The sequence below is a fragment of the Ambystoma mexicanum genome, chromosome 3q, assembly GCF_040938575.1.
Source record: "Ambystoma mexicanum isolate Mex_15411 chromosome 3q, UKY_AmexF1_1, whole genome shotgun sequence".
NCBI classification, from domain to species: domain Eukaryota; kingdom Metazoa; phylum Chordata; class Amphibia; order Caudata; family Ambystomatidae; genus Ambystoma; species Ambystoma mexicanum.
The window spans coordinates 1,256,070,283-1,256,096,061 of record NC_090926.1 but is presented as its reverse complement, the minus strand read 5'-3'; the positions used below and the strand labels follow the sequence as shown (position 1 = coordinate 1,256,096,061).

The 25,779-nt window shown below is 45.5% G+C and overlaps 1 protein-coding gene across 3 annotated transcripts in view; it reads left to right on the top strand.

Annotated features, from left to right (window-relative positions):
* The window catches only part of DNM2 (dynamin 2), a 1,516,513-nt gene that overhangs the window by 639,364 nt on the left and 851,370 nt on the right, over window positions 1–25,779 (top strand). For all 3 annotated transcript variants that reach the window (XM_069604271.1, XM_069604270.1, XM_069604269.1), the window contains exons 6-7: window positions 5,187–5,347; window positions 10,361–10,503. In XM_069604271.1, the coding sequence (XP_069460372.1) occupies window positions 5,187–5,347; window positions 10,361–10,503 (304 nt within the window). The remainder of the gene's footprint in view (window positions 1–5,186; window positions 5,348–10,360; window positions 10,504–25,779) is intronic.

Sequence of the window (25,779 nt, the reverse complement as noted above, 5' to 3'; positions counted from 1 at the left end):
GGCTGGCCGGCGCACTATCCTTGATCTTTCCCAGTTCAATCTTTCTCTTCCCCAAGAGAAATTCAAAATCATCACGCCTTGCCAAATAACGTCCTCTCTTCGGAAGGGCGACTGGCTCAGTGCCGTGGACCTTCAGGGCGCATACATGCACATTATATTATGGAGCCTGCATCGGAAATGCCTACGGTTCCCCCTGGGAGAGGAGCAGTTCCAGTTCGTGTGCTTCCTTTGGGTCTCAGCTCTGCGCCGCGTGTCTTTACGAAGATGTCGGTCATCGCACCTTTCCTCAGACTGCAGGGGGTTCATGTATATCCATATTTGGACAATTGGCTCCTGCGTAGTCCTTGCCCACAGTCGTCCTTGACCAATCTTCAGTCTCTCCTTCATCTCCTGTTCCATCTTGGGCTGTCTGTGAAGTGGCGGAAATCGTCCATGATGCTCTCGCAAGACCCGATTTTCCTGGGTTTCCATTGGAATACAGTCAGTACCAGGGTGTTCCTAACGGCAGACAGGATTGCAGACCTATCCTCCACATGTTGGCTCTTCCTCCAGTCCTCGCACATGACGGCCTTATGGTTCCAAAGACTTCTGGGTCTCATGGCCTCTTGCGTGCTAGCCCTACCTCTTGCACGTCTGAAGAGGCGTACTCAGCTGGCTCTTCGGAGCTGTTGGTTCAAGATAATCCCAGTTGCATCCTGCATGTCAGCGGACCTACAATGGTGGCCTTCGACCAGCAACCTTTCAGTGGGTCCTCCTTCCAGGAGCCCTGCCCACAAGTGACAGTTACCACAGACTCCTCCCTTCTGGGGTGGGGAGCGATGCTGGGTCACCTCAAAGTATTCGACCTATGGATGCTTCAGGACAGGCAATTCCATATCAATTATCTGGAACTCCTAGCTATTTTTCTGGCGCTAAGAGCTTTTCAAACTTCTATCACAAACAAGGTAGACCGTATTCGCACAGACAATTCTGTGGCAATGTTTTTCCTCAGCAAGCAGAGTGGCCCAGGTTACTCCTCCTTGTGGACCTAGCCATACAAATTTGGGACTTGGCCATCCAGCACAAGGTCTGGCTCCAGGCAGTACATATTCTGGGTCACATCAATGTGACTGCAGACTCACTAAGCCACCAGTCGACAAACAGTTATGAGTGGGAATTGAACAGCGATGTTCTCTCCAACATTTTTTGCCATGGTGGCACTCCAGACGTGGACCTCTTTGCGACGTTCTCAAACAGGAAACTTCCTCTTTATGCATCCAGGGATGGCCTCGGAGCGTCCTCACTGGGAGACGCACTCGAGATTCTTATGCTTTTCCTCCATTACCTCTGATTCATCGGTCACTCTGCAAGCTCAGGAGCACATTGAATTGCACTCTCCTCTTCATAGCTCCTTGGTGGCCAGCCAGATTTTGGTTTTCGGAATCAGATTCTCCGATCAGATTGCTGCTGATTCCCGACCTCCTTCACCAGAGCGATCACCAGCTGTGGCATCCCTCCCCACAATAGTTCAGCTTGGCGGCCTGATGCCTGAATCCAGATCTTTAGAGCAATTTAATCTGTCTGAGGACAATATGTGCATTATCCAAGCAGCCAGAAAACCTTCTACGAGGGCTTAATATATAGGAGCACATGGCTCTGTTTTTTGGCACTGGTGCTTAGCTAAACCGCTTGACCCCAGACACGCTACGGTTGACACGCTACAGTTGACATCATTTGTGTCTCACCCCACAGCTTCCGGCATGCATGTTCTGTCTTACAGAACTTATTTATCTGTCATTGCGGCCTACCTGTCCACTGACAGCTTTGCTTTTTCATTGACTAAAAAGACATTTTGCAGGTGGTCTTCAACTCTTCCCGCCGGTGCGCACCCCTCATCCCAAATTAGATTTGATTGTGGTCCTCACCGCGTTATACCATAAGCCATTTGAACGCATGGCCTCTACCGATCTAGAATTCCTTTCTTGGAAGGTTGCGCTTCTGATAGCAGTAACATCGGCGAGTAAGTGAGCTCTAAGCTCTTTCCGTGGAACATCCGTTCCTCACGTTCCATACGGATAAGGTTGTGCTCTGCACTCATCCTTCCTTCCTGCCTAAGGTGGTTATTAAATTTCATTTGAACCAATCGATCGCCTTACCTGTCTATTTTTTTTTCCTATTCCTGCATCGGATGCCGAGAGTCTTATACAATGTGGATGTCCGGCGAGCCCTGAAATTTTAACTCGCTAGAACGAGTGAACTCATGGGCTCCTCACAACTCTCACATTCGGGGACCCGAAAGGGAAACCGGCTTCTAAAGCAACTATCTCACGATGGATTGACTTGTGCATTTCTGAAGCCCATAGCATTCTAGGTCTTCAACCTCCGAAAGGCATCCATGCTGATCTTGTACGTGACAAAGTGGCTGCTGTTGCCTTCCAAAGGTATGTGCCTTGGGAAACCATTGCCAAGGCGGCTAAGTGGGCTTCCCCATCAGCTTTTTGTAAGCATTACTGCTTGGACCTGAGCTCTAGGGGTGATGCCCAATTTGGCTTGGCGATTAGAAAAGGACTGAAAGGCAATGCGTGGGGCGGAGCTCAGGAGGGCAGGGTCACGGACACGTGCGGTGCCCCACGTAAAAATAAAGGCCAAAAACGCATTTTTGATGCTTTTACAAAAGTGTTCCGGTCCCACAAGTATGGAGGAAGGGGACTATGGACTAGGAGTAAGGTAGCCATTACAGTGATTAACTTAGTTATTTCTTGGTGTGGTAGTCAATATTGCCTTTGAAGGAGGCTGCAGGCCAATTTATCAGAGGATCTGCCTGACTCATTCTGTTTCCACTCAGCTGCCCACACTTGCGTTTAAGTGCAGCCAGATCAGAGTCGTTTCAAGAGTTGCACTTTTTGGGAGGCTTCAGTCGGACCCTCATGACAAGGGTAAGAGTATCAATGGTGTTGGAGAGAGAGGGATAACGAGAGCTGTGTCAGAGTGAGGCAGTAGGAGTAGGAGGCGGAGAGTAGGTGGAGGCAAAGGCAGCCGCTGTCACTCTTCATTAGTCTGGTGACTTTGAAACCGATTGGCTGCTGCAGGAGGAGAGAAGTGCTTCAAGCGGGAAGAGAGAAGAGTGGTCCGTCCAAGAGAGAGGTACTGAGAGGGATAGAGGGAGGGATGTTGGTAGAGATGAGAGCATCCAAAGTGTGGCTTGCTGTATGCATGGAGCCAGACGGTAAGATGGAGAGAGAGAATCGCATGGGATGTTGAGGTCATCGAGCAGGAGGAGGGGGAGAGAAGAGCGGAAACCAGGTCAGCCCATTCCGAGAGGATGTGAGTGGACTGTCCTGGTGGCCAATAAAAGGTGGCCATAAGGAGAGATGATTTATGAGAGAATGAGAGCCTGCGAGAGGCATTCGAAGGAGGGGTTGGCCTGAGTGGGGATGATGGACACAGGTAGACATTCTGGGAAGATCAACGCCACACCCCCTCCTGATTCCTTGGACTGGGCACTGAGAGGATCTTGTATCCTTCAGGGAGGAGTGTGTCCAAGCTTGTGACAGAGCTGTCCTTGAACCATGTCTCTGTGATGGCGAGCACATCAAGATCCATGCGTTCAAGGAGGTTGCAGATGTCAGACGAGTGTTTGACAGCAGAGCAAGAGATGAGCGTGACAATATGGTGCAGCTTGGCATCTTTGTAGGTCTTCTGCTGAGGGTGAGGGGGGCAGGGAACAGTAGTCATAGGCCCCCCACCCCCCAAGGGTGGCAAGAGAGCCAGAGGGATAGTGGAGTATAGCAGAGGAGCCAAGGCCGTCAAGGAAGCCGGGACAGTGAGGCAAGGCAAGGGTGCCTGTGCAGAGGAGGAAGGCACAGTGGGCAAGGGAGCCTGTGCAGAGGATGAGTGAGGCTCAGGGGGAGTGGGAAGGTTTGAGAGCCGAGTTAGGAGCCTGACAAAGAGGAGGAGGTTGGGTTGAGGACCCTGAACCATTATGGTTCCATTCAGATAGACATTAATGATGACCCTGGAAATGGCGAAGAGGTCAAGGAGGACATCCCAGCCGGTGCCACCATCAATGGGGGAAGAGGCGATGGGGGACAGAAAGGTGACCATGTACCGGGTCCATGGGTCGGGTGAGGTAACAGAGGATGTCTGTGAGAGTCTCTCTGGCAGAAGCCATGACATGTGTCTGCAATATAGGAATACCTGTGTTGGAGCCCAGTATGTCCTTAAGTTTCTTCTGGCCAGATTTAGTGTTAGGAGAGGGATAGGAAATAGAGAAGCGGTTAGAGAAGATGGGAGAGATAGATAGTGACATAGCTAGCTGCAATGGTAAGGAGGACACTTACTAGGCTGTTGTACTGAGGCACATCGAGGTGAGGGGATTGCTCTCTCTCTGTCTCTCCCCCTCTTTCTTCCCCCTTCTCTTCCACTCTCTCTCCCTCCCTCCTTCTCCCTCCCTCCTTCTCCCTCCCTCCTCTCTCCCTCCTTCTCTCTCTCTCTCTCCTTCTCTTCTCTCTCCCCTTCTCTTCTCTCTCTCCCCTTCTCTTCTCTCTCTCCCCTTCTCTTCTCTCTCACCTTCTCTTCTATCTCTCCCCTTCTCTTCTCTCTCCCCTTCTCTTCTCTCTCTCTCCCCTTCTCTTCTCTCTCTCACCTTCTCTTCTCTCTCCCCTTTTCTCTCTCTCTCTCTCCTCCCCTTCTCTCTCTCTCTCCCCTTCTCTCTCTCTCTCCCCTTCTCTCTCTCTCTCTCTCTCCCCTTCTCCACTCTCTTTCCCCTTCTCCTCTCTCTCTCCCCTTCTCCTCTCTCTCCCGCCTTCTCCTCTCTCTCTCCTTCTCTCTGTCCTTCTCCTCTCTCCTCTCTCTCTCCTTCTCTCTCTCCTTCTCTCTCTCTCCTTCTCTCTCTCTCTCTCTCTCTCCTTCTCTCTTTCTCTCTCCTTCTCTCTTTGTCCTTCTCTCTCTCTTCTTCTCTGGTATTGGGTAAGAAAAGTCTGCAAGCAAACTGGCACAAAAGGAAGGAACCACCTTCCTGCCCTCTCTTGGGTAGGACTGGTTTCCATCCTGGTAAGTCTAAATAGAAAAATTGGTTTTATATTTAATTATAAAGATTTGACAGTCAATAGGGTGGTTGCTCTGCAAGAATAGTGACATCCGTACAAGTGGATAGGAATCTGCTTGAGAATGTGTAAATATGGTCTTTCCTCTGTCTCTCTTTATAGGTTATATTGGTGTGGTCAACAGAAGTCAGAAGGACATTGATGGTAGGAAGGACATCAAAGCGGCCCTTGCAGCAGAGAGGAAATTCTTCCTTTCTCACCCCGGGTATCGGCACCTCGCAGACCGGATGGGAACACCTCATCTACAGAAGACACTCAACCAGGTACACAAACCTAAAGCAAACCTCACTGTGCCTGGCCAAAAGTTTCTTAAATTTACCAAAATTAAAGTAGATATTGTGTAATTTCCATTTTACCAGCAGTCATTTTCCCAAAATTAGTCCGATTTCCATTGATGTCTGAGCAAAAATATCCTAGGTAAGTACTGTTTCAATTGTGGTAGCATGGAGTGTGCGTCACTCTTATTAAGCAGAAAGAAGCAAGTGTGATGCGTGTTGGAGGCGAGAGTCATGTTATGGCAAAGGCACTGGTATGGCAACCGTGACTCGTGATGCTTTCAAGTGAAGTTCACAAGATGCTAGCTCTACTGTCTTAGTCCCTGATCAAGAGGCCAAAGTCTCTGCGGAAGTTGTCCTTTTTATTTATTTGTAGTGAGGAGCACTGTTAACATGCACTGTTTGGGAATGCTTCCTTATTTCATGGCGATAAAACCACATCCACTACTGATTGGACGATGGCACTAACCAGTTATCACCCAGCCCATCCTAGTTCATGGACAATCCCTCTATGTACAACGCTTTCAAAACCTTTATTATTAAATGTTCGAATGGGTGGGATAACTCGTATTTAGCCCTATAACTAAGATGGGAGTGATCTCAACCATCAACAGAAAGGAAAACAGTCCTAGCCTGTCTTAGTCAAATAAACATGCCCTATACTAAAAAAAAGAAAAGAAAAAAATGCATGCCTGCCCTTATTCTAATAATGTGAAAAGGGGATGTGCAGTTCAAAAAGGAAAATCGGTGTTCAAAAGAAATGTTAGGATTTCCATGTTAGCCAAGGGCAACTCCCTTCCTCACGTTCACTTCACGGGGTGGGGGGGGATTTAAAGAGTTCTTGCCGGGTAGCTGGTGTATATAGTTCACAGGATTTGCACACTTCAAACCACTTGGCAGGATTCACAATGTTAGTTTTTCCTTGACACAAATATTTCCACAACAGCATTTTGCCAGGCTTTCCTTGCCTTGATTTCAAAGACAGTTTCTTTGTAGGCTTACCTTGTCTTAGTTCCAAGCAACAAAAAAAGACTCATAATTCTGACGCACTAATATTTCAAACCAGACCTCTCAGGCTTCTCTTGGTGTAGGTCTGGGTTTCTCTCTTGTCTTTCAAGTTCGTGACAACACAATTTCCCAACAGGTCCCTCATGTTTCCCCTCACCTGAGGGACCTCTTCGTACTGTAATGTTCTAAATTTCACTTCCAAATTGTTGTTTTGCTTTCCTGTCGAAGACTTTTGAATGTGCGAGTATTTAATATCTACCTCAGCATGACCACTTCGACACTCACACTTAACAGGTTATACATGCTCTCCTGGCACCATTGATTTCTGGTATCATATACGTGCTCTCTCTAGCACTCTTGGCACTTTCATAACCCAATATCCTCTTTCTGATAAATGCACAGTTCAACTTAGGCTTCCCTCCATCGGGCTCAAACCTGTCTTTTTCTCAATGGTAACTTTTGTGCACTTAAAAAGAATGTTCGCTCTCAGTTAACTACAACTCCCAGAATGCACCTTTCCTTTGCCTTTTAACTTCAAACTTAGATTGTCCCCTTGCACATCTCTACCCCTCTTCAGTCACACGCATAACACTGGGTTGCTCTCTCTCTCTCTGACTCACCCAGGTAGCAGAGCGCAGAGCGATAGCCCTTCTGCAAAGCATAAAATAAGCAGTGTCACATAGCAATTTGCTATGCAATTCTGTAGTTTTGCTAATTAAATGCTAACTTGTGTAGCTAAGTTAGCTATTTAAGTTGCCCTTTTCAATGCACAGCTCGCTCTGCATTCCTCTTGCCGTCTGTGATCTATTCACCCTCTTTTCTCTGTTCACTTCAAGTGCTGATGGAGGGAAAGTACAGTAGTAATCCTCACCTCCACTCTTAAGTGGCAAATGCATGTGTAGGAGTGCTAGATAGTTTTTTTACAAATTGTTGCAAACCAGAAGTAATCAGGATGATACTGTTATTAAGCTTTTTATATACTGTCTGACAAAGACAAGTATGTGTCAACTTTATATCTTTTAAAAAAGACAGTCTTGCAACTCCATTCCTAAAATGTAAGTTGTTACATAATACATCATTCTAGTATTGAGAATGTGAAACCTTGCATCGACCCATGCTTTACAGTAAAGTTTAGGTTGGTGTATCTGAATTTCATAGTGTCAACTATATTTCATTTTGTTGGGGAAGTTGCATCATGTTGACTAGCAAACCTTTGAAAATGTACATTATCATATGATCAAATGCTTTTGATGGCAAACCTAGTTCTGTAACCTGCAGGTTGCATACATCTCGCAACTTGTGCTCAACCTATGATCGAACCATACTCCTTGACATTCTATATTATCACCCTGTTACATTATACCAGGTACCCATGAAAGTGAGATGACCACAAACTACAATATTCCACCTAGTTTGGCCAGGTCTCTGCCTGCTACTCAATCCACAGTCACTCTCTTTACATAATAAATACACAAAGCAAACTAAACGCTTACGCAAAGTAGGGATCAATAGATCCATCCAGTCTGTAGATCTACATATCTACTGCAATACCAAACACTGTAGTTAGCCTCTAGAGTTTGCTTTGCTTTATGATTGTATTAAATATTACTACCTGCAGGAGACCGCTGGACAAACTGTTTTCAGAGCCCTTTTTATGATATCTATTTATTTGTGTCCATTCATGCAGCTAACCCTTTAAAGACACTCCCCTATGGCTCGCAAAGTCGTATCGCCCACTCAATCGAATAGATTTTATGAAGGTCGAGTAACATTTACAAGAGATGTTTGAAACTTTTATTTAACATCTACTTTGTTTGCAGTAAATGTCAAATACAACTTTCACTGTGCATGGGCGGTCTCTGGTTGGCAGCAGTGTGCCAAACAAAGTGGATTTGTAGTGACATGCACCATTTTACAGAAATTGCATTATACATTTGTTGTCCTCCTTTGCTATTGGTCGAGTGCATTTCTCTTAGGTTGAATAGGTAAACTGAGTTACCCAACCTGCAGGTCTAGCTAAAGATTAAAGAATTTGCAAGGCCTGACTTATCTCACAAATGTCTTATTTCAGCAGTAAGCGAAACTGCTGTATTGTTGCTCATTTCATGTCTTGGGTACAAATAACATAGTGACATTAACAAAATTAGTACAAAATTGCTAATCAAATAGGTCTGTTTGCTAATCAAAAACATTTTAATGAGCAAACTCTGCTAATCAATTTTTGAAAACTAATTTATGCCTTGCTTCTGGATCTGTGGGCTGAGGTCAGGGTCCCTGTCTACCTGATTCCAATATCTAGGAGGCACGGCTCCTGTGACACACTGCAGTCCTTTCTTCTCAACATGCCAGCATTGTAGCACACCGTCCTTCTTTGGATCTCCTTAGCAGCCCCCCGCCTTTTGGCTTCTCCACTCCAGACCACCTTCCCAGCTCGCTTCTGGTATTTGGGATTTGAAAACTGATCCTCTGACGGTCTCTGCTTTGCGGCCTCCCTCCTGCTCTCCCAACTGCATCTGACTTCTCTCCCTCCGCATCCTCCATTTATTCACCTGTGATGTTGATTGTCTGTAGGTGTGCGGGCAGGTTTGGGTCTGCCTGACCTTGCCTGTCCTCGTTAAGGGTACAGCCTACTGTCAGTGTTGTAGTCTGTCCTCTGTGTCTTAGTGGGTTTTTCACTAGTAATCTTCACCCCTCCAGGTTGCCTCTTCTTAGTACTATGCGAAAATGGAGAGGTGGAGATGTTGTGTGTTTGAAAATACCCCAAAAACACAGAGTGGGTATGCGATTGTGAAGAACTGGAAAACTGGGGATACTTAGTCTCGCTTAGGGTATTCCCATGGGAATTACCCCAGACTCGCCTACCCAGGTGATACTCCGCACTCGTCCAACCCCAGGGTTGGGATCCGAAACCGACGGCCCTCCCCTGGCCACCCGAAAAGAGGATTCTCAGGGTCCAAATGGGAGAATACCCCTAGGTTTCTCACACCAGTCACCGGGATACAGCACGCAATCAGTAGAGCCTCTTTCTCCGGGGGAAAGTTTGCTACAACACTGCTTTCCACTGTGCAACCTCATCAGTTAAGGTTATCAACCTTCGAGACATCTCAGCACCGACGTCTGCCTCAAAGATAGCAGCACCAGCGGCTCAGTTTCCTTTCTCCTGCTGCAACTGCTGCAGGTGGTTTCTGCAACTCCACCTTCTGGTTGGAATGGCCTGCACCTGAGGGGACCTTATATATTCAAAGGTCCCGTTAAGGTGAGGGTCATTGGAACCACTAGACTGTATACCACAGTTTAGTGCCTCCTGAGTCCCTCTTCCTTTTCCCAGTATATTGTGGGACTTGAAGTTCCCAATGTTCTGATTGACTTTTTTTCAAAGGTTTCAATTCTACAATAGGCCATTAAAATTGTAGGGTTTCGAGGGAAATGAGTAAAGGGGTTCTCAGTTTTCCTGAACAGATTTCCCCCATCTCATGTGATAATCCCGCAGAACACCACCCCCCAGGGTCAGGAAACACCTGCCCTTGCCTGACCACAGGAGAAGGGTTCCTGGACAGTGTTTCTGGGATAATCACCACTGATTGATCACAGAAGACTTTTTATCTCCCCACTGAATGTCCCCAGGGAGAGACCAGGTGCTTTATCTATAATACGTTGCACCCTACTTCTGTTTCTGTAATGCAATATGGTCTGACAAAACCAGTGAACAAAGAGGCCTTCTTAGTAGGTGCATTTTCTTTTCCATTTAAGAGAGCACAGCACTCGATGTTATGTGAAAGTAAGTGATTGGTGAATGTATTGACATGCAAGTCAGATGAGCGTCCTGTTCTACTGTCTATTCCTACATCCCTGTAGTCCTTACCTGTATTGCATTCTTTAGTTTAGCTTTTGGTAAACAGTGACAATATCCTTGCAAGAAATGTCAAACCATCTCCTTAATGCTCTTGTAGTGGATTATGCTATTCTCACTGCCCTGTACTTTTTATTTTCTAGCAATTGACCAATCACATCCGAGAAACTCTACCTGCTGTGCGCAACAAACTGCAGAGCCAACTACTGTCCCTGGAGAAAGAAGTGGAGGAGTACAAAAACTTTCGTCCCGATGATCCCACCAGGAAAACCAAAGCACTCCTACAGTATGTGCCATTGTTAATGTGTGGCTTAGAAGGGCTGAAGGTGTAGTGCGCAGTGGATTTCTTAAACGCTGTTCACTTTTGTTCATTTAAAGATCAATATCCTATTCCTGATGAAGCATTATTGCCGACAAATGAAATGTACAAAATTTTTCTAGATTAAGTGAATGATTGTCTTCAACAAAAAATACAATTGTTTGAAACGGAAATACCAGAACAATTTGGTTAAATACCACTTGCAGGACCAAATTCAAAAACTGAAAAAAGTGAGAAATAAAAGTTGCAAGCTCAAAAGCCATAAAACTAAAAAGTGAGCATTTAACACCAAACATCAGTTGAGTTGAAAGTTGAAGCACTAAGTTACTGTACGTCTGACATTACTTCGAGGATGGTTGCAGCTGAGCGAATTGAAGTGCAAAACTGTGATCAGGGAAAGGAGACCATACCCTATAATAAAAGAATCCCTAACAAAATAGTAGATACTTGCTAATGGAAATGCTTTAAAAACTAATTTCCCATTAAACCTTTTTGCTATCATAAGTTTTATTTTTTATGGCTACCCAACAATAAAGTACCTTTACCCAAAAGCGGAAATAAGAGGGCTTAACACAAAAGTTCACAAATACGAAGAATTGTTGCATTTTAAAAGTGTACTGGCCTAAAGGAATCACGTATTTTACCTAGCTGAATAGATGCAATTAGTGTCTTGATTTCCTCCGCCCCTTTCCCGTGCACCAAAAAAAGTGCTGTGGCCTTTAAAACATATTGCTGAAGGTAAAAATCCTGAGGCGGTAGCTGTTAGTTTTTCTTCAGAACCACCTACTAGCAACATTGCTGGATCTTCAAAGGTTTGACACAAAGTCTAACCAGACTCACTTTGTACTGAGGCTGAGCAGTAAAGCTTAAATTAAGGTGCAACAAATTTATTACTGCTCTACGGGAGTACAGAGATGAGTAGAGGCTAAACCACCAGCTCACTATGCTACTACAAAACCAGCAGTCATCTCGATCATAATGGTGAAACGGTCAGAGCCAGGAAGGTAGACCTCCTTCGCTTCTCTTGGTAACACAGGCACAGGGTAAGAAGTATATCTTCAGAAGGGTGAGAGCTGTAACTGTAGTAACCCAAACAACAACAAAGGCTCCAAAATAAAAGAACGTCCAATCAAAGTTCTTTAAAAACAGACTTTTAATTAAACCATCAAAATGCAAAAAACTAAAAATCACAAGCAAAACCCCAGCCCTGTAAAGAGAATAAAAGCTGTTGAAGAATGGTGCTATGTTTAGATAATCTGGGGCCTTCAGGCCCTCGATTGTCACAATTTATTTTATGAAATGGCAGTCGAAGTGCTGGCTTAAGTCACTATGGACCTGGGAGAGACTGGGTCTCTGCACAGTACCTCAAGCTTTCTTTGGGGCTCAACAGCATTGAGACAGGCTTTTTGGCTTCAAACCAGGGATGCTTTCAGGCATTGGCAAGTGTTAGGACAGTTTTTCTAAAATCCAACTAAGGGCTTCATAAAACCATTTCAAATGGATTTTGTCCTCCCACGTATTCCTCATTGTATGAGATCTTAATTTCCAGCTTTAGCTGCTACAGAAAAGATTTCTCAGCAGAGGGCGCTGTACGTCAAGACTGTCGACTTGATGTCAAACGAGGGCTTCCATTTCGGCTGACCATCGTCTAGTACATATACCATGGCCAGTACCTGTTGGCTTCAGTTCTGTTTTTCCGCGAATGTGAGATTTGTTTCGCGATTAACGGCATGCTTCAGTTTTCTTCGAAAAACGTATCGAAAATGTCGTCTTCAGCTCCGAATACTCTGAAGACTGGCTACAAAAAGTGTATAAAATGCAACGCCAAGATTTCTATCACGGACCCGCAGAAGATATGCCTCTGGTACTTGGGTGTTGAGCATATAACCGACTGTCGATCCTGTCAGTCGATAACGGGTAATGCCTTATGAGCGCAAATGTAAACTTGCAGTGGGTAGGATTGTCCCCAAATCCCTGTCCACTCCTAAATTTGGGTTATCCCACGACTAAAGCGATTCCTCTCCTCACCAAAAAAAGATCGAAGAAACAATCCCACTCGAGGAGCAGACACTCCTCGTCTTGGAATAAATCGAAGAGAAGGCACAGATCACCTTCTTCCTAGTCTTCTTCATCAGAAAGGAGCATAGTCTGCCCAACAAAATCTTCCTTCAAAGAGTAGTGGGAACTCTTTAGGAGGAAATGTGCAAAATCTTCGAGGATCAGGCTCGTCCTCCTCAAAGTATAAGTAAAGTGGCCATGCTACGGTCGAAGGCAAGCATGACGCCAAGGCAAAAACCCTTGAGCCTGGGTCATAAGCCCAAGTCTACTCAAGTCCTCGAGCACTCGATGAGACCAGAAATAGTCGAAGAACACGTTGTGTCGAGGGCAAAATCACTGACGCCGACGCCTTCGACATTGATACAAAAAACATTGACAATGATTGTACATCCTTCGACGCCATTACATAAAAAAAAGCCAGGAAAAGGTTTTTAAACCTTTACCTAAAAGTTTTTTAGGTACTTGACTTCAATATATGAAGACTATGAAACCTCTGATGATGCCCCTCCATGTGCCTTCCAATTGGATACCCACTGTATTCAGAAGAATACTTATATACCTGAATGCTTTATTTCAGAAGAGACAAGGGTTAGGGAACTAAATGACACCCTACAGACAGCTACTGAGGTAGACCCCTCCCCAGAACTAGATTTTGGGAAACTGGACCCGGCTGATCATGCAGATGCATCCTACTGACGCCTAATGTACCGAGTGGTGGAATTTTTGGGATGAAGTAGACCTGCTCCTGCATTTGAACAGGACGACCTGACTGACATATTGGACAAGGGTCCTCAATATGATCCTATTTTACCATTTCGTGTGGCACTGCAAAAAAGGGCTGCGGCCAACTGGGAGGGTCCACAGTCCAGCCCGGCAGTAAATAAAAATATTTGACCAGAAAATACAGGCCATCCAATAGAGACCTTGGCTACCTGTCAATCCATCTATCTCCAGAAACCATTGTAGTACAAGCAGCTAAATCTGTCTCCAAGTAAGCTGCGTACCCAATCATATCGCTATGATGGGTTGACAAACTCATTGAATCCTGGGCAAAGAAAGTCTTTTCGGCTAGCAGCATGACTTAAAGGTCTGCTAATTCCACATGTCCCCTGGCAAAGTTTACTTTTACCCTGTGGGACGGCATAGCGATGGCGGCTGATCACATCCATGAGGGTGAGATAAGAGACAGCTTCATAAACCTGATGAGGGATGGCAAAGAAGCCATGTCGGAGTCTCTGCAATCCGGTCTGACACTGCTGCCAGCGGCAGCATGGCCATGGCGGCAAGCTCTGTCATACGCAGATTTGCGTGATTGAGGAAGCCAGGATTTGCACCTGATGTACAATCCAGACTCCTACACATGCCCTTTGACGGCTCTCATTTATTTGGAAATAAGGCTGATCAAAGCCTTGAAAAGCTGCAGACCTCGAAGATGGCAGCCAAGTCCTTAAGTGCCACAGTCAGGCAGCCACAGCCTTATCACCCCAGCCGGTCACCTTGAGGGGTAGGGCTTTTGGTATGCAGTAATACAATCGCGGCAAAAATGTCACCTTTGCAAAAAATCCGAGCAAAAATGCTGTGGTTTGACCTGGTACCTCATTATACCATTTAAGGGGAGCAGGGGTTGCGGGTGTGTCCCCCGCTCCCTTTAAATGGTATAATGGGTCTGGGTTTGAGGGGATGTCCCCCCGCATCCTGTACATGGATTGCAGCGGCAAAACCGCAGGTATTTTCTGCAGCGATTTTAACACATGGAACCGGTCTTTTCACTAGTACTCAGTTGGAAGAGCGAGAGGACAGAGAAGATTCCCTCCTGGTGGACGAGGGAGAGGTGCAAAGCCCGCCCAAGTTGCAGTGTCTTTACCATCAGCCGCTGCTTTGGGCACCTCTAAACCACTCTGAGGTCTTTGCCTCCTGTGGGAGGCAAACTATCACAGCATCTGAAAGAATGGCGAGGTATTACTTCGGATGCATGGGCACTGGAAACAGTAGCCCAGGGTAACCATTCGCTAAATGTTCCAGATGCATTCATGTTGCAGGAAATTTTGACCCTGCTAGAGAAAGGTGCTATAGAACCAGTACCTATGATGGAGAGGAACAGAGGGTCTAATTATCCCGATTTCCTTATTCCCAAGAAGGACGGTGGACTGAGACCTATCTCGGACTTGAGATACTTAAACAAGTTCCTCAGGAAAGACAAGTTCAAGATGGTCACACTTTCTCTGATCTTTCAGGCCTTCCAGCTCCAGAATTGGATGGTATTGCCAGACCTTCAGCATGCTTACTTTCATGTGCCTATCCATCACAAACACAAGAAGTACCTGAGGTTCGCCATTGGCGGTTCACATAGGTTTCGAGTTCTGCTATTCGGGATGACCTCCGCCATGAGGGTTTTCACCAAGTTAATGGCAGTGGTAGCAGCGAGTCACAGGAGAGAGGGTATTCATGTCTACCTTTACCTGGATGATTGGCTGATCAGGGCACATTCACCCGAATAGACCCAAGAACCTATCCGTATCACCTGCCACTCCCTCCACAGACTGGGCTTCTCTCTCAATTACAAGAAGTCTCGTATGTTAACATCTCGGACTCCAGTTTATTGAGCAGTACTGGATGCATCCTTGGGAAAAGCCTCCTCACCCGAGGTGAGGGCTGAAGACATTTTGCAGAAGGTCACCAAGCCCAGTGTCTTCCGGCCTTTGACTTTTTGAGGTTGCTCGGACTCATGGCATCATGCATTTCTTTGCTGCCAGAGGGTTGCCTGAGAATGAGATACTTTCAATGGACTCTCAGGACCCAGTGGTTACAGTTCTCAGGCAGCATCTCAGACCTCCTTCAGATTTCGAGCCGAGTCTCACAGGACCTTCTGTGGTGGACCTGAAAGGAGAATCTTTTTGGCAACCATGGCCGAAGATAACACTAGTGACTGATGCCGCACTCACGGGGTGTGGAGCCCACACCAGCGATCTAACAATCAGCAGTTGCTTGTCCTCATATCGGAGTCCAAACGACACAGCAACCTTTTAGAGCTGGGGGCAATCAGACTAGCGCTGAAAGCCTTTCTGCCCTCTGTATGGGGAAAGAATGTCCTGATAATGACAGACAACACAGTGGCCATGTTACTACCTCCAAAAAGAGGAGGCGTAGGCTCGCTACCACTGAGCATTGATGCAATGCAGCTCTGGTTCTGAACATTTCAAGAAGAAATCCCTCTATCAGCAGTACACCTAACCGTGAACACGGCGGCGGACACTCTGAGCAGATAGAGAAGTCTCCCACAAGTGGGAACTAGCTCGGGAAGTCCTTCAAGAGATCTTCACCCTTTGTGTCAAGTGGATCTGTTCCCAACCAGTGTGAACCAGAAATGCAAACTCTTTTGCTCCAGGGATTTTCCTCCAGGAGGAGCTCTAGGGGAAACATTCGTAGTGGACTGGGGGTTTCCACTCCTGTATGCATTTCCTCCAGTCCCTGTCATTCGTCACCCCATCAGGAGGTTGAGAAAGTTCGGGAAATCCATGATCCTAATGACCCGAATTAGGCCAGTAGAACTTGGTACCCGGACCTTCTGGACATGTCCATCTCCCCTCTAATGTCTTCCACAAAGAGAGGACCGTCTCTCGTGACGGATGGGTTTGCTTCTCCATCCAGAGGTCAAGATACTCCACCCTCGTACTCGACTCTCATGCATGGTTTTTGAGCGGTACAAGGATTGGGGCCTCCCGGATAACGTAATGGAGATTTTGCTTTCAGCCAGAAGGCCAGCCACAAAATCCCTATACCGCTGACCGTTGGAACAAGTTCTGCAGCTGGTGTAGGTAAAAGGATGTGTACCCTCTTCAATGCGATACACCTACGGCGTTATCTTTTCTACTACATTTGGCAAATCTGGGGCTCCAGATTGGAACAATCGAGGGTTATCTAGCAGCGCTTTCCATATTCAAGCGCATCCTATTTCAAAATACTCTTAAACTCTTAATAATTCAATTTCTTAAAGGATTCACAAATGTTTCCTCCTACACCATTCCAAGTACCAATTTGGGACTTTAATTTGGTTTTAAAGATTTTGACATATGCTCCTTTCGAGCCATTCCATTTCTGCCCTTTAAGGCTGCCAATTTGCAAAACTATTTTGTTAGTAGCGATCACATCAGCCACAGGGTGAGTGAGTTGCAGGCTCTGTTTACCACTTTTTACAAGGATAAGGTTGTCCTTAAGGTCAAACCCTCTTTTCTACTGAAGATTGTGTCAGATTACCATTTAGCACAAAAAATGTGCTTCCGAATTTCTATCATTCACCTCATTTTGGCAAGGAAGAGAAAATATTCCATAGACTCGATCCGAGAAGAGCTCCAAACTTTTATATTTCGTGGATGTACAAAACACAAACTAGGTCTGTCAGTCACCAAACCGTCCCTATCCAGATGGATCATACTGGCTATTTCGGTGTGCGGCAGTCTAGCCTGAAAAGAACCCCCCAGAAGGTTTAAGGGTTCATTCCACTAGAGGCATGGCAACTTGCTCTGCCCTTCAGAGCAAGTTGCCATGCCCCTACGAGGCAGCTACGAGGCAGCTACCTGGTCCACCTTCCACAAGTTGACTAAAAAACACTGTTTAGACACTTTTAACAATGAAGCAACATTTGGGAAGGCAGTTCTATGCTCCATTCTGGACAAACCCTCTCAATCCTTACTTTGGGAGTCTATCATAAAATGAGGAATGCGTGGGAGGACACAATTTATTCGAAGAACAAGTTACTTACCCCTGGTAACGTTCTTTCGACTGGATGTTCCTCCCACATATTCCTCATCACCCTCCCAACCTACACCACTGTAGAATTCCTGAGCTTTGGACCTTGTGCTCTTTTGAAGGTCTGATAATTTAGAAATCCCTTCTCAAGGCTGTTAATTCGGAATTTGGTAGCAAAAAAACAGAACTGAAGCCAACTGGCACTGCATGTGGTATATGTACTCGCCGATGACGTCAGCCGAGATGGAAGCCCTCGAGGGACATCGAGTCGCCAGTCTCGATGCAGAGCGTCCCCTTGCTGAGAGTTTTCTGAAGCAGGTAAAGCTGGAAATTAAGATCTCATAAGAGGAGGAATACGTGGGAGGAACATCCAGTTGAAAGAATGTTACCGGAGGTAAGTAACTTGTTAATCTAAGGCAGTACAAGACTCCACTCTTAGTATAAGATTGTACCACCTGAGAACATTTGGTAGCGTAGACAGAGCATTCAGGCTGAGGGCGATAGCTTGTACAAAGAAATTGTAGCATACATGTGGTCCAAAGAAACACTGACACGCTATATATTGTAGAAATAAAGGGTTTTTTAAATGCACGTCGGGCAAGATGAAACCTGGGAAAACTATCACATATCATATAAACAAAAATATTAAAACCAACTCAATATTATAATTATTATATTATAATTATGATATTTATTAGGCGCTGACCTACCTTCAAGATGCAATGGAGCGCTTCTAAAAAAACACCTCAATACTGCTGGTATACAAACAAAAGTGTAACCTTATTTAGATTCCAATAAGCAGTCAAGGTGAGTCAAACCTATAATACATTCAGAATTACATAAAGCTGTTCTTGGGGAGTAAAACCAGGTTAGGTTTACTTTCAGAATACAATAGGTAATTCAAGGGCAGTATGCCCTATTGGTCCCAATATACAGTGCTATTCAATTATAGGCACATTTATATAGACCAACACTGTTTGAAGTATATCCTGCAGCATATGTAACTTTCTTCTATTATGAATGGATACAGTTACACACCAGCTACTTTTTAGAAGACATTTCGGAGATAGTAACTCATATACTTTTAAAGAGGGGCATTAAGCTATTTGTGGACAAGTATTGACTCAGTAAACTATTTTACTTATGGGGATGGGCCTTTAATCACCTTAACCCAAAACAGGCCCACCACTTAAGAAGCGAGTACAAAGTTGTACATTAAGCAAGTATATTGTACAAAGCTCCGGGGAGCGGTTAGATGGTGTTGCAGGACCAAATGAAGCCAAGCCTCAACAATACAACTTCAGTTGGATCTTATATACTTTAAGCAACAATTTTAGACACTCCCAGATATGTTATTACCATCCAACCCCCCTATTATGATTGGACAAAACCTCTTTAAAGAAATCCCATCTTTTCCCAAATCTTCAATTTTTATTGGCCAGTCTTCTCTCAAAACGCACCTCTTCTTGAGATTCATCCGTAGTAGGTCATGACATCAATACACGGTTAAACATTGGTATTGAAAACCTAATTCATTGCTAGCAATAACTGGCCTAAAGCCTTTAACTTTAAGTGAGATTGCACATGGACGGCTTACGTATTTTAGTAAATGGAGGTAGGTCTGCCTAGACAGTATTTTCATTGAACTACTGATTGCAATCTCAAGTCCCCAGATTCCTGGCACCTCTGAAAGACCTTCTAATTTATGTGCTACATACAGCCTCTAATGACCTGGAAAACACTGGCCTCAGGCCTCCTGCTTATTGCCACCAAACAAATGACTATCCCTCCCTAAAGATTTGAATACAAAGGGGAGATGACCTCTGTTCTCTGGCAGGACTGTATAGGTATTTCATTCAAGAATGTCCATGCTACTTAGAATTCATGTGTAACAGCTAACTGTGGAGCAAATAATCCCATTGTGTGGATTGTGTTTGTGTTGCATTTGCAGTTTTAATACTGTATCTGTCTACGTCCGTGAAGATCTAATATGTATACATTCGAAATGATTGGAACGGTAAAAATAACATATAAGTAGCTCCATTTGATTCATATGGATTTGCAACACTGTCCCAGTTCGTTGCCAACCTCCCGTCATCAATATGGTGTTTGTAACATGAATCCCTCTTAATAATGGGGACCCTCCTTGACCACAGTGACATTCCCTCCTTTACTTAATACTTTAACTAACAAATCAAAATCATCTTCTTGGGGAACATCTCTCAACCCAGTCTCAAAATGGGCATACTCTTCCGCTTATTCAACCAAACTAGTCCCCCCACCATTTCTGCAATCTACCTGCCGATCCACGCAAGCAATGCAATTTGGTGGAGGAAACAAAACCACTTCAGTTTGAGTACCTGTATGGGGTGAAGTCGTGGTGGTCATAGCCTTGGACAGGGTTAGCTACGGTCATCATGACAGCAACTGTTGGTACTTTTGCAGAGGAGCAACGTAGGATTAGTTGTCAGGAACACAAAATAATAAGTAAAAAGACAAAAATGGGCATCAGAATCTTCACACCAAGGCTCAACCAGGGAAGGAACCACAAAAATAAGAGTCAATCCATGAGTCGTTGGCGATTCTAGCCTCAGTTTCCATGATCACTTTTAGTTTATACAGGGCAGCAATAGTTCTGGTCAGCGTGCCATTTTTCAGTGTCATTTGGATGCACAAATGTGAAGCAGGTACTCCTGATTTTCCCGCATACTCCGCCCTCCATTGCTGTCCAGAGGTTGAGTATGTACTGGTTTTGCAACGTTACGAGCCTCAGTTCCTGTAATTCTTCCTTCATGGCACTAAACGCTGACTCAGAAGTGTTCACAAATAGCAAGAGTTCATACCCGGTCACCTAAAAATCTTGGTGTGGCTAAATAGCCGATATCGATCAGCAATATCTACTAAGGCCTGTGATGATGATGCTGAGAGGCATTTGAGCCTCTTCCTTCGTTGTACTTGTCTGGGATTTTCGCAATCAAACAGTCTGATTTTATTTCTATATACGGTGTTGAAGGGGACGCAAGGCACAAAGGGGACACATATGTAATTTCAGGCATTGGAGTGCTCTTCACAGATCAGATGGGCACATGAAGGGTAAAGAGACTGTACACACCTTGCCAGGCTGGAGACAACTGCCTGTATGCACATTGTCCACGGATCCAAAAGTTGTCGAAGGGCAGCAGTACCTCCAGCCAAATATGAAATGTGTAGCGTGTTACTGCAGTTCTCATTTGTGCCAGCGCCTTTAAAATATAGAGAAAAATGGGTAAGTGTATCTTAACAGGCTATTCTGGCTCTTTGAGCCACATCAGATATTTGTATTTTGTATTTGTTTATTATTTGTATGGTTCACCGAACCCTGAGGTAACTGTGTGCTGGAGAGACTTAGTTATATACAGGAAAAGATACAGGAACACAAAACTAGAGACAGGGTTACATAGGGTCTCTAGTATATGCAATAGCAAGAAGGCAATATGTAGGATCTGGTGGTTACAAATAGGTCATACAGATGAAAATTCAATAACAATATGAACGCAGAGGTACTAGTTTGGTGCTGAGTGAACTTTTTTGAATTTTTTTAATTCAGATTTGAATTTCAGGAAGGAGGGCTCTTGTCTATAAGAGGGGGGATGGATGGAATTCCACAGGTTGGCTGCTTGGACTGGGAAGCTGTCACTACCTGCAGTACCAAGTTTGAACCTGGGTACTGTGAGGAGGTGAGAGTGGGCAGATCTGGTGGTACGAGAGGGAATGTGCTTGTTGAATTTATCAGACAGGTATTTGGGGGCTATGTTGGCAAGGCACTTGTGGGTGATTGCCAAAGTGTGGAGCATGATTCTCTCACGAACTGGAAGCCAGTTGGATTTGTGTCAAAGTGCAGAGATATGGCTGGCTCTGGGTAAGTTGAGAGCTGCCCTCAAGGAGTTGTTTTGGAGGACTTGGAGTTTGTTTAAATTGAGTTCAGAGGAGCCTAGAAAGAAAATTACAGTAATCAATTTTAGATAGAGCTAATACCCTAGCTAATGTGGTGCAGCCATTAGTGCACAGGAAAGATGTACATCTGTAGATAAGTTTGTTGGTGTAGGCTGTGGAGGACGCCACAGAGTTGACTTGTTTCTTGAGGGATAACGTAGAATCGAGGTAGACTCCTACCGTCTTTGTCTTTAGAGACCTTGATTGTATTACTGTTGATACTAAAGGAAGTGTTCCTATGATTGAGCTTGTTCAGACGTGCCTGGGTGCCGACAATTAGGAGCTCGATCTTATCGTCATTGAGGCACAGGCTGTTGGAAGCCATTCAAGCCTGGATTTCTAGGTAGACGTTGTTCAATAGTTTAGAGTCTTGGTCGTAGCTCCCAGAAAATGGGATGAAGACTTGGGTGTCATATGCGTAATTGGTGTAGATGACAGCCAAGTTGTCCAGACGGTGGAAAAGAAGCTTTGCAAAAAAGTTGTAGAGTGTGGGCAACCCGCAGGAGCCTTGATGGACACAACAGAAGTTGGGACTGAGGTCGGCAGAGGCTAAAGGGGAAAAGACCCTTGTGGACAGATTGGAAAGAAAGGAATTTATCCAGTCAGACGCATTGGAGGAGAAAGCTGCAGCAGTGATGAGGTGGCTGGTTAAGATTTGGTGGTCAACGAGGTCGAAGGCTGCTGACAGGCCAAGGAGCAAAAGGATCGCTAATTTTCCTTTCTTTCGCCTCGTTCATCTGGATTTTTAAGTCTAAAAGGGTGGTTTCTGTTCCGTGTCTTGGTCTGAATCCCGACTGCCTGAGGCCTTAGAGGTTGTTTTTCTCCAAGTGCCTCTGAATTTGCAGATAAGCGACTCGGTCGAGGATTTCTAGAAGGAAGGGGACAGTTATGGGCCTGTAGTTGGTGGGTATGTTGGGGTCAAGGTTGGGTTTCTTTAGCAGAGGCAAAACCCAGGCTTCCTTAAGATTATTGGAAACTTGGTTGGGTTTGAATGAGGAATTTATCAGAGTGGCTACTATGAAAGGGGCCAGGTCATTGGCTCCTTCTTGACGATGGAGGCTGGGCAGACGTCACCCTGACAATAGGAGGGTTTAAAAGTTTTGATGATGTCTTCCACTTGAGTGAATGTGAATGGTGAGCATGGCGATTGAGTAATCATAGTCTGGTTTAGGGCGGTGGCAGCTAGTGAGGCTAATTTTTTTTTTTTTTATTTTATTTTATTTTTTAAACTTTTTTTTTTATATATTCAATCTTACTTTGTAGTAAGGTGATTTTTGTCGGCTAATGCGTGTTGAATTTCTGTGCACCATGCAGTATCCTTGGTACAATCCTGAGATGAGGTGCTGGGGATTGGAGCTCCTTTAGCATGCTGAAGAGCTCTTTGGAGCTTGATTTAGCAGTCAGAATTCTGGTATCATAAGCTTCTTTTTTGTTGGTTAAGATAGCCGTTTTGTAAGTTGCAGCTGCTGAGGTGAGAGAGGTTTTGATCCGACAGGTAGGTGATTTGCGCCAGGTAGATTCCGCTGTACGTTTGGAATTTCCTAAGATTTTTAATTCAGGAGTAAACCACTGTTGAGATGGGCAGCAGTTTTAGCTTTATTTAGTTTGAGGGGTGCTGTGATGTCTAACGCTGATTTGAGTGTTGCATTCTATAGATCAACCAGCTTGTTCAAGTCAAGGTCTTTGAACTTGGATGTGTCAAGGATATTGTTTTTAATTGGGTGAATACTGTTGATTGAGATGTTATGGCAGTTTCTGGCGAGTGCGGGTGGAGTAGAAGAAGTGTTAGTGGGGGACATTGGCTTGGATGGAGAAGGAGATGAAGTGGCGGTCCGTCCAGGCCACTGGCTCATTTTGTAGAATAGTGACGGAGCAGTTAAGGTCGGACACCCAGTCCAGGATTCGGCCTTTGGAGTGAGTGGGTTCAGTGACTGTTTTTAATACCCAGGTTGGTGATTGAGTTTTCCACAGCTAGTGCTTGTGGATCGTTGGGGTCTTCAAAACCTAAGTTTAGGTCACCCAGGAGGATGGCTTGAGATCCAAATTTAGAGTTGGAGGATAAGAGGTTGGAGATATCTTCGTCAAGGGAGAGGTTGGTCACGGTGGGGGGCGATAGATGAAGTGCATGAGTAGCGTTTGGGTGGGTGAGATGGCTAGTTTGGCTGAGAGGAGTTCTGCGGAGGGAAGGCTAGCTGAGGTAGTGGCTCTAAGACCGAGATTAGTTTTAGAAACTCCTTTGCCTGAGTTTGTCGGATCTGATGATGGTATACCCTTCTGGTAAGGCTAGAGAGAGGGCTGGGCCTGCTGCAGGATGTAGCCAGGTTTTAGTAATGGCTAAGAAGTCCAGGTGGCTGGCTACGATGAGGTCAGAGATCTCCGAAGCATGTGCTAAAAGTGAACAAGCATTGATGAGTGCCCCTGTGATGGTGGTGGCCAGAGTAGTGGAGGCGAGCTTTCCTAAACTTGGGTTAGCGTGGTGTGGTTGGTGGTGGGAGGGTTGGCTGCTGGATTGTAGGCGAGGTAGGAGGAAGGGAGGGTGGATGGGGTTTGGCTGCTGCTACACAGGTGGTTGGGTTGTTGTAGTGTGTAAGGTAGGTGGATTGAATACTTTCTTTGTTATTTTGTGGTTAAGAAAGCGAGTACCTAGTCTCTTGTTTCTAATGTGGACAGGTAGTGGGATGAGTGGCGTGGGTGCAGTGGCAAAACGGTGAATCCATGCAGTGGGGCTAGGTGAGGAGCTAGTTGTCGGTCTTGAGGGGGGATGGATTGATGGCCAGCTGTTGTGGTTAGGAAAGGTGGTATACAGTTGGTGGGGGGGATGGCTTGGACTAACAGAAGAAGGGAGGCCATTGCAAGTGTGACATGGTGGAAGGAAGCCATGAATCGGTTTGGGGAGTGCGGTTCGGTGCATTTTGCAAGTGAATGTGAAGGTGAAGTTGGCAAGATTGAACCTGGAAGAGGGATGCTAACGAGAAGGGGGCAAAGTCTAAAGTCCCACGAAACAGTGTGTTGATAAAGGTGAACCCAGACGAGGGATGTCCACTGGAACTGTTTAACCCCTTAACTGCCAGGCTATTAGGCAAGTCTATGCAAAAGGATGAGCATACTTACCCTTGGCATTTGCAGGGTTCAAAAAGACATTAAGATTTATAAGTGAAAGGACAAGCCATAGTGAACCTGGAGTAGTGAGGCTGAAAGTAAAAAGAGGTCCGCAACTGGAAGAGGGAGACCCCAGGGGTGGTGAACCCTCACCCGAAGTAAACGAGGAAACACACTTTCATTTTTGTAGAAGGAACTTTTGTTTTGTTATTGAATAAGTCAGGCCCTCGGAGGCAAGAAACTTTCAAGAGAAACGAGACTTGGCCATCGACGGTCCTGATAGCTGCAAGTGGAACTGTTGACTTGTGCTGGGAAAGCTAGAGTGTGTTCTGTGCTCCAAGATCCCATCGTACCCTGTGCTCAAAATGTGGGGAAGGGAGATCTAAGCTACCGCATCCTGACATATTATTTGTGAACACTTCTTTCTTTTCTTGAAAACCATCCCACACACTTTTTGTATTAGTTGTAAGGTTTAGCAATCAGTTTTAGTATAGGCCCTTTTGATTTTACACAGTGCCACTAAGACTACCCTATTTTAATTTAATGGTAGACGTTCGCTCCCATCTTTGCTTTAGCTTTATATTAGGCATTTTCCAAACCTGCATACAGTTTAATAAACACCTTTGAACTGTGATCACTTGTCTGTCTTTACTGTTGCCAGCATGAGTTCCTTACAAATGTCACCGGGTGTCATGAGCACTGCTCCCGAGAAGCCAAGTCAAGCCCAGCATCCCCGGAAGCAGGCTCACAACCCTCGTCCCCGGCTCCAGCAAACCCCCTTTGGACCATGTCCTGGCGCCTCTGGCGCCAGGCTCATAAGGAACCTCAGTCCCGGCGCCAGGGGCGCCGGGCTCATAATTCTTGCAAAGGTGCTTGGGTGGACCTACCTGTAGCAGACCATGCTGCATACTCACCTTTGCAAATGCTGGCAGGATGAAGTCCCCAGCCTTCTGCTGGGAGGAACTATTCCCTGAACTGGGACTACTTTCTTACCTGGGTGGGGCTGGTGCCACTCCTTAGCTCTGGAACACAGGAACTCTTTTACCTGGGCGAGGCTGAGGAAGAAGACACCCAATCACTCCGACACTATTTAAACCAGGCCCGATTGGGGAAAACGTGCTTCGCGTTATTCTGCACCTGCAGCAGGACGCTCACCGAGTCAGCTCCAGCATTCCAGTGACATCTCCAGCTTCAGCTCAGCAACCTGTGGAAGAAAGACACGAGAACTATACTTACCATCCAGGAATCCAGACACCGGCAGAACCTGCAAGCAAAAGAAACATAAGGTTAGCAAGTTGCAACACATTCGCAGCCGCGCTCGCTTACCTGATCATTCGGTGCTTTCACGGATTCTTTGCGGCCTTCTCT